This window comes from Hippopotamus amphibius, chromosome 15, assembly GCF_030028045.1.
Source record: "Hippopotamus amphibius kiboko isolate mHipAmp2 chromosome 15, mHipAmp2.hap2, whole genome shotgun sequence".
NCBI classification, from domain to species: Eukaryota; Metazoa; Chordata; class Mammalia; order Artiodactyla; family Hippopotamidae; genus Hippopotamus; species Hippopotamus amphibius.
In genome coordinates, this window is record NC_080200.1 from 25,255,452 (window position 1) to 25,267,383 (window position 11,932).

An 11,932-nucleotide genomic window follows, 5' to 3' on the forward strand; every position below is an offset into this window, starting at 1 on the left:
AAGGAAGAATAAGACACAGATATAGAGAACGGACATGAGGAGTCAGGGAAGGGAGGAAGGAGAAGCTGGGACAAAGTGAAAGAGTAGTATTGACATTTATACACTACCAAATGTAAAATAGATAGCTAGTAGGAAACAACTGCCTAATACAGGGAGTTTAACTTGTTGATTGCTGATGACATAGAGGGGTGGGAGAGGGAGGGTGGGAGGGAGGTTTAAGCGGGAGGGGATATGGGGATATAAGCATATATACAGCTGATTCACTTTGTTGTACAGCAGAAACTGGCACAACAGTATAAAGCTATTTTATTCCAATAAAGATTGAACAACAAAAAAGAATTTAAAAAAGGAAAAAATATAGTCTATTTTTTCTTATGTGAGTATTGCTACTCCCTCTTTCTTGTCATTTCTGTTTTCAGGAAATATCTTTTTCCATCCCCTCACTTTCAATTTGCACGTGTCCTTTGCCCTAACGTGGGTTTCCTGTAGGCAGCATATTGTAGCCTCTTGGTATTTACCCAGTCTGCCACTCTATGTCTGTTGATTGGAGCATTTAGTCCATTGACATTTAGACCATTGATAGATATGCATTTATTTCCATTGCAAACCTTGTTTTCCAGGTGACATTATATTCATTTTTTCTTCCTTTTTATATTTGATTTTCTTTTTGTGGTTTGATGGTTTTCTTTTACATTATGCTTGTGTGCTTTTTTTTTTTTTTGCCTTTTTTTTTTAGTGACTATTGTATATTTTTTATTTGTGGTTACCCTTTTTTTTAAGTATTTATATTAACCTATTACTATATCTACTTGCTTTAGACTGGCAGTCATATATACTCAAACACATTCTAGAAAAAAATCTACGTTTCCTTAGTCCCCTCACCCACATGTTCACGCTCTTCCTTCACATCCAGTAATTTAAATAGTATGATGAAAAATTAAAATACTTAACCACCATGATATAAAGTCAAGGCATCTTATGTTAAATAAGAAGGTAATATGAGAGGAAAGAACACAAAGATGTCTGCTTTATATATGTATACACACACACACAAATGTATCCATTACAAAATAAGGAAAAAGAACTAACTCATGATGATTAGTCCTCATTTCTCTAACTCTTCACATGATTGTATCTGGCATTTCTAACTACCTCCTTCTATTACCCATTCTCTTTTTCCTTTCATCCAGCAAACATCTCAGTTTGTCATGGTGCTTTACCTGGTGGGATGACCCAAGCATTCATTCCTGAAGGGTCTGGGCTATTACTTACCCTACCTGGACTGGATTGTGGTAGTTTTTCATTGGCCTTAACCATGGGGCATGGTAAATTTATGAGACACCCTGAAGGATTTCGTGTATTCCAGACATTCTTTTACACCTTTATTGTGGAGTAGTATTACAATGTCCTTTTGGTAGGCAGGAACAATGAAACCAGCCATCACCATGGTAACTTGATTCTTTATCTGCTGATTCAGAGGTATGAGGATCCCAGTCAGTGTTAACATACAGTTCAATGGAAGCACTATTGTGAGTCCTACTGAAAGCATTCCTCCCTCTGGAATGAAGAGCTCTAGGGCAGCAGAGCCTAAAGTCATGAGTACAGGAAGTAAAGAATTTTCCAGTGGTTCACTAGTGTAATAGTGAGTGGTGCCACTCCTATTTTCACCCCCTGGTTTCTTGACCTGTGAATCCTGGCTATCAGATAAATAGCACATATAATGGACACCTATTCAGAACATTTACAATCTTCAGGAGAACCCTGCCCCATTCCTACAAGGTACTGCCACATAGCTGTCACTGTCACTGAGCCTTCAAAGGTTATTCTACTGTTCTATCAAGCCAGCTTCCTCATGATTGTAAGGGGTGTTGTAAACCTGAGAATTCTATGAGAATAGGTCCACTGCCACACTTCTTTTGCTGTAAAATGAGTTATTTTATTAAAAGCAATGCTGTGTGGAATATCATGACAACAGACAAGTCATTCTGAAAGTCCACAGATAGTAGTTTCGTCAGAACATTGTGTGCAGAGAAGGCAAAGCTGTATTCAGAGTTAGCATCTGACAGGATGAAATATTGCCCTCTCCATAATGGAAGTGGTCCAATGTAATTAACCTGCTGCTAAGTGGCTGGCTGGTCACCTCAGAGAATGGTCCTATATTGTGTGTTCAGTGTTGATCTTTGCTGCTGGCATATTGGGAACTCAGGAGTGGCTGTAGCCAGGTTGTTCTTTGTAAGTAGATGTTCATGTTGCTGAGCCCATGCATAACCTTTATCCCTACTACCATGGCCACTTCATTCATGAACCCATAGGCTGATGACGGGGGTGACTGTGGAAACAGACTGACTGGTATCCACAGAATGGGTTTTCCTATCCACTTGATTATTAAAATCCTCCCCTGCTGAGATCACCCTTTGGGACTATTCACATGAGACAAATATTTTCATGTTCTTTCCTATTCAGAGACATCTAGCCACATGTTCCCCAAATTTCTTTTCACCAGTTTTTCCATCATGGTTCTTTCAAGTCCCTGACCATCCAGCCAAATTGTTGGCCATGAATTGGTGTATAATCACACACCTGGCCATTTCTCCTTTCTACCAAAGTGAACAACCAGGTGTATTGCCTGAAGTCCTGCGCAGTGACAGAATTTCCATTTACCATTGTCCAAGGATGTTCCCAAAAGGGACTGTAGTGCTACAGCTTTCCACTTTTGGGTGTGCCTGCATATCCTGTGAACCATCTGCAAACTAGGGCCAAATATTTTCTTCAGCTAATGATTGAAACGATCTCACATGAGACCATAAATAAAGGCTGAGAGAGAGAAAGGGCATTGTAGGAGGAGTGGGGGACCATGGTATTTGGGTACTTCTTCATGAAACTTACTTGTACCTTCAGGTCCTGCCCATGCCCAATCATATACATATCACTTCTATGTGATGATGGAGTATTTCTGTGCATACCCACCTTTAAGGTTTGGTGGGTGAGAGAACAACCACTTCATGATGGGTAGTGTAGGTAACATGGTAACTTGGTAGAGGATTGTAAAATTTAGTCTCTATTGAGGCCCAAAAGCTGTTTCTCAAAAGAATAGTTATTTGTGTATGAGGACAAGTCTCTGCTACAAAATTCTAAAGGCCTGAGTGCAATTAACTTTGGCCTATCAAAGGCTCCAAACAGCATCATTATCTGCCACTAACATTGTAAGAACCATTGGATATGTTGGTTCACATGGCCCAAATGGCAGAGCAGTAAATGAGGATATGAACTAAATCTGGAAGGAAAATTCACTAATTCTTTGTACAGTACATTTGGTTCTCTGAATAAGATTGGGCCTCACTTATAGTAGAAAAGCCTTGGTACAGTTTTCATTTTCACCACATCTATGTATTAGGTTTAAATACTATGGTAGCTGCCAGGTAGATGTAATTAGGGTGGCCTCCATGCTGTACTCTGAGGATCTGAGATATTATATGATCCCTGATTGCCTTATGCATTCAATGCTGTGACCCATCAAGTACGTAACACCCTTTGCTAAGAGTTCCTTCTTTCTCTTTGATAAGAGCTGTATAACTTTTACATTTCTCTAATTTGTTAATAAGAAATGTTTTCAAGGGTTCAAGCCACATTTTTTGTTTCATGATAACTACTAAGGCCTGACACTTTCAGCAATTTCTGTGCATGCTAAAGGCCAAAGGTGCTGAGAGTTCACAGGAAGAAGTCAAAAAAACTCTGTGGATACCAAAACCAAAATGTGAGGGGTTTTCTATTTTTTCAGTTAACACTTCTTGTCTCACCTCCCATCAAACAATGTGGAAACTTTATTTTGTATTGGGGTAAGTTAAAATTGGGAGAATGCAATATAATATTGCAATGTTAGAAACTGCTATCCAGAGTTGCAACAAGAAAGAAAATGCCCCCTCTAATGTGAATTGAAACTTCAGTAAAAGTGTAATGTGCAGAAGTAGAGGCACAGTAAGGATAATTGCATAAAGAGTAAGGCAGGGAGTGGCTAGAACTGTTGGGAACACTACCACCCTCGATCCTGAGGGGGAGAAGTGGTGTAAATAGAATCAGAAAAGTTGCCTATAGGGGTTATGGTCTTTGGTAAAGGAATGGCATCACTCCCTAAACCCAGTCTGATAAAGGCAGGGGGATAAATACTCTAAACTCTTTTCCCTCTCACCTCTGACCTCTGGTGCCTCTCACAAGCCAAACCCAACAGAAAGACAGAATACAAGAAGTTGGGGTAATGCAATCTGGAGATGGGCCCATACAGTTCAGAAGAGGTCAGGGTCAAACAGAGACTAACCAACACAGACTCTGGCATCAGTGCCCTTTGGATCTAGGTGCTCCTGGTCCTCAGGCCATTGGAGGAGACCTGTTAATAGATTGTGAAGCAGAAATAAAAAGTGTTTCTTCTGGGACTGGACAATGAAGGCCATTATTCTTCTAGATGTGCATGCCAAATTCTCAGAGCTTCCCTAGATTCCTCCCTCTCCCTCTTCTCACGGCTAGTCCTTTGACAAATCATGCCAGCCTATCTTTGAGATATATCCAGAGCTGGGCCACCTCTCCTCACCTGTTGTGCTTCCACCTCAGTTCAACTTCCACCATATCCCACCTTGAGCATTGCAACACCTTTCTAACTGGCACTAGGTAGCTTACCCATGATGCTCTCTGACTGTCTCCTATCACTCCTTCAACCATATCAGCCTTGTCATTGTCCCTTGAACATGCCATGTCCACTTCTTTCCCTAAAGTCTTTTCTTTCACTATTCTTCTGCTAGGACAAATTTCTCATGAAATGTGCTATCCCTCCTTTAATCATTAAGGTCTCAGCTCAAATGTCTCCTTATCAGAGATGCCTTCCCTCACTGCACTACAAATAAAATAGCACCCCATCACTCTCTACCTTTCCTCCCTGCTTCTGTTTCTTCATAGCATTTATCAGAATGTAACATTTACTTACTTAAAATATTGCTTATTTAAAATATCATAATTTATAGTACTTTTAGGTGTATAGCATAAGGATTCAGTATTTTTACAGATTATACCACATAAAGTTAATGCAAAATAATGGCTATAATTCCTTGTGCTATACAATATATCCTTTATGCTTATCTATTTTATACATAGTAGTTAGTATTCCTTAATCCCATACTCCTCACCCCTTCCTCCTCTCCACTCATAAATAGTTTGTTTTCTACATCTGAGTCTTTCTCTTTTGCTATATACATGCATTTGTTTTATTTTTTAGATTACACATATAAGGAATATCATACAATATTTGTCTTACTCTGTCTCACTTACTTCACCAAGCATATTTTCCATCTCCATCCACATTGCTTCAAATGGCAGGATTTTATTCTTTTTTATGGTTGTACTATCAATATTTATATATATATATATATATATATATATATGTATCTCACATCTTCTTTATCTGGAGATGGACACTTGGATTGCTTCCATATCTTGGCTATTGTAAATACTGCTACCATGAACTTTGGGTACTTTATCTTTTCAAAAAAAAATTTTTTTTTCTGAGTATATGCCCAGGACTGGAATCGCTAGATTACATAATAGTTCTGTTCTTAATGTTTTGAGGAACAACCATAGTTTTCCATAGTGGATGCAGCAAGTTACAATCCCACCAATAGTGTACAAGTGTTCCCTTTTCTCCTCATCCTCACCAACATTTTCTATTTGTAGACTTTTTGATAATAGCCATTCTCACAGATATGAGGTGATATTTCACTTTTTTTTTAAATTTGCATTTCTCCAATAGTTTTCAGTGTTGAGCATCTTTTCATGTGTCTGTTAGCAATTTGCATACCATCTTTGGAAAAATATCTTTTCAGGTCTTCTGACCATTTTTTGATTGGGTTGTCTTTTTTATTTTTATATTGAGTTGTATGAACTGTTTTATATGCTTTTGATATTAACCCGTCATTCATCCAATATCTTTGATGAATATAAATGCATAATTCCTTAACAGAATATTAGCAAACTGAATCTAACAATATATATAAGATATCACACCCCATGACCAAGTGGGACTTATTCCAGAGACACAAGGATAGTTTAGTTATTTGCAAATCAATGTGATAACACCCCACTAACAAGGAAGAATGAAGATCACATCATCATTTAATAGACACACTTAAAGCTTTTGACAAAATTCAACATCCAGGGCTCCCTAGGTGGCACAGTGGTTAAGAATCCGCCTGCCAATGCAGGGAGACAGGTTCGATCCCTGCTCCAGGAAGATCCCACATGCCGCAGAGCAACTAAGCTCATGTGCCACAACTATTGAGCCTGCACTTTAGAGCCTGTGAGCCACAACTATTGAGCCCATGTGCTGCAACTAGTGAAGCCCACGTGCCTAGAGCCTGTACTCTGCAACAAGAGAAGCCCCCACTCACCGCAACTAAAGAAAGCCCACGCACAGAAAAAAAAAAAAAAAGATGCAACGCAGCCAATAAAGTTAATTAATTAATTAATTAATTTAAAAACCACCAGCCTCCTTCAAAAAAAAAAAGAAAAGAAAATTCAACATCCATTCATGATGAAATCTCTCATAAAAGTGAGGATAGAATATATCTTATATCTTAGCGTAATAAAGGCAATTTATGAGAAACCCAGAGCTAACATCATACTCAAAGTGAAAACTAAAAGGCCTTTAAAACAAAAAATAAGAAATACAACAGGATTCCCACTCTCTTCACCTCTATTTAACATAGTATTGGAAGTTATTAGCCAAAGCAATTAGACAAAGGGGATAAAGGCATCCAAATTGGGAGAAAAAAGGTAAATCTTTCAATACTTGTTGATGACAATATGCTTTATTTAGAAACCCTAAAATCTCCTCTAAAAAACTATTAGAACTAATAAATAAATTTAGCTAAGTTGCAGGATACAAGATTAATATACAGAAGTCTGTTGTGCTTCTATACATTAATACTGAACTATCAGAGAAAGAAAGTAAAAAAAAAAAAAAAAGTCCCATTTAAAATTTCATCAAAAAGAATAAACTACTGAGGAATAAACTTAGCCAAGGTGGTGAAAGGCCTATACTCTGAAAGCTATAAACCAGTGATAAAAAATATTAAATATGATGTAAAGAAATGGAAAGATATCCCATGGTCTTGGATAGCAAGAATTAATACAGTTAAAATATCATACTACTCAAAGCCATCTATAGATTTAATGCAATCCTCTCCAAGTCCTCATGACATTTTTCACAGAAATAAAAGAAATAATCCTAAAACTTATATGGAACCACAAAAGCTCCTAAATTGAGAAAGCAATCTTGAGGGGGAGAAAAAACAAACAAACATAGCTGAAGGCCTTACTCTCCCTTACTTCAGACTATACTACAAAGCTACAGTAATCAACACAGCATGGTACTGGCCAGAAAAAGACACATAGGTCAGTGGGACAGAATAGAGAACCTGGAAATAAACCAATGGATTGATGGTCAATTAATGTATGACAAAGTAGCAAGAATATACAATGGAGAGAAGACAGTATCTTCAAAAGTGGTGCTGGAAGAAATGGACAGCTACATGTAAAGCAATGAGATTAGAATATTTCCTCATATCATATAAAAATTAAACCAAAAATGGATTAAAGACCTAAAACCATAAAGCTTCTAGAAGACAACATAGGTAGAACTCTCTTTGACTAAATCATAGCAATATCCTTTTTGCATCTGTCTCCTAAGGCAGAAGAAATAAAACCTGACTAAACAAGCAGGAGTTAATTAAACTTAAAAGCTTTTGCATACCAAAGGAAAACATTAACAAAACAAAAAGGCAACCTCCTAAATGGCTGAAAATATTTGCAAATGATTATGTATTATTTCCCATGTTCACCAACAAGAATCTAAGCTCTACAAAAGGAGCAATTTTTCTTTTCTTCACTCTTCTAGCCCCAATTTCTAAAACAGTGCCTGCCATATAGAAAGCTCTCAAAAATATTTTTGAGTGAATGAACAAACAATAGTCTTTCCTGTTATACTTACCTGAACATGCATAAAGAAGCCCTACTGGGGTTGAAGCATAGCTAGGAAAATTCAACTTCCTATCAGTGGGACAAAGAGCTAGAGTTTAGGGGGTATGTTGCTGCCTGCTCACTGCTCAACAAGAAATCATTTACTTGTCACCACAAAAATCTCCTATTCCATCATGATTTTCTCTGCTCAAACTTAAAGCTTAAGACCTCCTGGAAGGCATGCTCAAAAACTATTGAAAGAGGTACGACCTTAAGCACCACTCATGCTCTGTAGGAATTTTAATTTTTTAATTTTCTATGTAGACTTAGACCCCTTCAACTTTTGATGTGCAGGTTGTAGAAGTGGTGATTATGCTTTCAACATTCTGATTTGTCAAAAGTAGTTCAATGAATTTCTTGAGCTGGGATCATTATTTTTATATCAGGTTGTACCTGGAGTCAGAGAAACATTTGAAAACTAGAGGAATTTGTCTTCAATTACCTGTTGTCTCCTGCCTGATCCAATTCAGTGTCCCTCCTTTATTTATAATATCTCATTCTATTGGCTTCTGAAATGATGGTTACCCTGCATTCTCTTTCAGAAAAGCCTAATTTTCCTACATTTTACCCCCACAGTGTTCTTGTTTCCATCTGAAAACATATTTTATTCAGTAACAAAACATTCTTTTCACATTACATTTATTAATGTGATTATTTTAAAATATATATCTATTTATAGACCAGATCTGAGTTGTCTACAACAAATGATATGCACATAGAACTGTTAAAGAAAGAAAATTAAAATCATGAAAAAGAGAATGGAAAGAAATAAAAGAACCATGATTTCATTAGGATGGAATTGCAATTACCATGAATGTCTATGCACTTGATTATATTTTTTAAATTCTTACCCCTTAAAGGATTCTGTCATCTTATGAAGATATTCTCCTCCAGCAAAATGGGTCACAAGCATAAGGTCTGAAGTCTAAGTTGAGTGCATTTCCTAAGGTTCACCTGGAAAACTAATTGCTATGAACTTCACATGGTTAAAGTGTTCATCTCCATGAATTCCATATATAAATAGAACTCTTTATTAAACTAAAATAACTTGCTTTATAAACACATATTTTAAAAAAGAAAGTCTCTAGCTAGAACTGTTTTGTTCTCATCAATTATTTCTCACTTCCTTTTCAGAGTTATCTTCTAAACACAATTGTATCTGTGGGCCCTTCTTGGGGTAATGGCTTAATATGACACACCAAGTGGGTGGTGACAGCCTCATGTTAGGATCCATGAAATGACCCACTTTCCTTATTTGAGTTGGCTAATAGATCATTTTTTACTTCAGTAAAGTGGTATATTGACACAGCTTCAAGGGAAGTTTCCAGTGACCTTCCTTGAACCAGGTTTCCCTAAACCTAAGGCATTTCTCTAAAAACTCTGGGGAGGCCATATTTAATATTGTTGCCATAGTTGAAAGTTGACATTAATATATTTAACTTTACCAAAACTTGGTTTTTGTATCTCTATAATATAATGCCCCACTAATGGCTTCTGAGACATTTAAGGGGGAAGATGTTAGGATGTCGGTGCTCCTTTTGATTACTTTCTATGCAATGAAAAACTAGATTATTTTTCTATTCTTTCACTCAGTCATTTAAAAAAATATGTAATTAGTTCCTAGTGTTGTCTCTATCTATATAGAATACAACTAATTTTCTGACAGGTATCAACATTTTAGAAACACCTATAATGCATCTTGCTTAAAGTTTTACTCCATGTCATAGAATTTAAACCATTCACATTTTATCACATAAGCATTGCCTTTTTTTGTATTTTTACTACATATTTACTCACTCTGTATGCTTAAACTTTAAAATTATGAACTATTCTAAACACAAAGAAAAAGTTTATTCTCTATCATTTTTTAAAATAACCATTTTACAGCTACTATAACCCATCCTATAGCTACATTATAAAATACTGGGAAACTTTGACTGCTAAATCATTTTGAAAGGCCAGTCTAGAAAGCTAATAAGATCAATAAATAGATGAATGTCTCCCATCCTTTGGTACATTGAGAATCACTGGAAGTCAGATTCCTGAGCCTCACATAACACACAATATATTCTAATTCTGCTAGTCTGAGATGGACACAGACCTGAACTTTATGAGTACTATAAACGAAGACAGCAAGTGATTCTAATGCAGGTAATCAGAGAACTCCTCTGAATACACTGATATAGGTTGAAGACTTTGCTTTTTATACAATTAAGAGGATATAACATTCCTATTAGTTAGAACAAAACAACACTGGCAAACTAACTTGATTCTCAACAATCTATCATCATGCTCATTAATTTAACTAATGAATGCGTCTCAGGTACCACCTGTTTTCTTCATAGTGTTCTGCATTCTACGGGTGTAGAACTGACCTTTTCTTAGGGAACCAACAGGAAATATGGCAATAATTATGGTGCACATGACTATCAAGTAGGGACAGTGTGGAGAATTGATGGGCCTAGTCCCTTGTCCTTTATCAGCATATTACCTAGGACAATTGGATGGAAATTCTAAGATAGAGACAGGACAACAGTTTATATATTTTTTTTCTGCAGATGAAGGGGGAAAGATAGCAACTCAATTAAAATTGTGTTGGCTTTTCCAGGGACCTGCAAAGGTTTTATTTTAGTTGATAAAATGCCCCTTTGCTGGTGCATCTCTGGATTGTCTGAAGCTGAGAGTAAAATTTCTGCCCTCTACCTAGTGGTCTGACACCTCCCTGTCAATTTTTTCAGTGAACTTAGAAGTTCTTTGTTTCTGAGACTGTAGGCAAGAGGGTTCAGGAGAGGGGTAAGGACAGTTCCAAAAAGAAAGAGACCCTGATTCAACTTTGGAGTCTTGGCAGAACCAGGTCTTATGTAGATACACATACCTGGGCCAAAATAGAGACCCACCACACAGAGATGAGAGGAGCAAGTAGCCAGAGCCTTGTTCCTGCCTTCTGGGGAGTTCATTCGGAGGACAGCAAGGAAGATGAAAACATAGGAGGACAAGATGAGAGATAAGGGCAGCAGCAGAACAAGGATGCTGGTCACCACTACAGCCTTCTCATAGGCTAAGATGTCATCGCAGACAATCCTAAGGACAGCCATGACTTCACAGAAGAAGTGAGAGATCTCTCTGGGGCTGCAGATGTGAAAATGCAAGGTGAAAGCAGTGTGGCCAAATGAAATAAATGCACCTCCAACCCAAGACATGGCGGTCATCTGCCAGCAAACCCTAGGACTGATGAGGACAGGGTACTGCAGGGGATTACAGATGGCCACATAGCGGTCAAAACACATGAGAGTTATAAGGATGCTTTCTGCGATGGCCACTGTCAGTGAAAAGAATATTTGAGTCCCACAAGCCAGGAATGATATGCTCTGCCATCCAAAGAAGAAGTTGGCTGCCATCTTGGGGATGATGCTAGAGGTCAAAGTCAAATCCATTAAGGAGAGCTGACTGAGCAGGAAGTACATGGGCGTATGGAGCCGGGAATCCAACCAAATGAGGAGTATCAGAAGAGTGTTGCCAGTGAAGGCCGCCACATAGACCAGGAGGATAATGGAAACCACCGCTGTGATGTATCCAAATTCAGGGAAGAAGCCCAGAAGGATGAAATTTGTGGGTTCTGTCTCATTCTCTACCCACATGGCTCTCTGTGATGACCACAGAATAGAAAGAGATTTTTTTAAAATGTCACAGTAGTGAGCAGTTCCTTATTAACATTTGTTTAAAAACAATTTTTAACGATTGCAAGTACAAAAATATTCATCCATGATTATTTGAAATAATTCTTATTTTTTCATATTCCTTGTCTATATTCTAATGTACTCTAGAAATTAGAGTGTAATAATTATAATGCATTTCATTAACTTTACTGTCTGAG

The 11,932-nt window shown here is 37.4% G+C and overlaps 1 protein-coding gene across 1 annotated transcript; it reads right to left on the bottom strand.

Moving 5' to 3' along the window:
* Positions 1–10,757: 10,757 nt before the first annotated feature.
* LOC130837492 (olfactory receptor 2T27-like) lies at positions 10,758–11,696 on the bottom strand. The gene has a single exon (XM_057710494.1). The coding sequence runs from the start codon at positions 11,694–11,696 to the stop codon at positions 10,758–10,760; it is 939 nt and encodes a 312-aa protein (XP_057566477.1).
* Positions 11,697–11,932: the final 236 nt, after the last annotated feature.

Bases quoted from the DNA above. Each gene is read 5' to 3' on its own strand.
- LOC130837492 (XM_057710494.1), bottom strand. From the start codon at position 11,696: ATGTGGGTAGAGAATGAGACAGAACCCACAAATTTCATCCTTCTGGGC.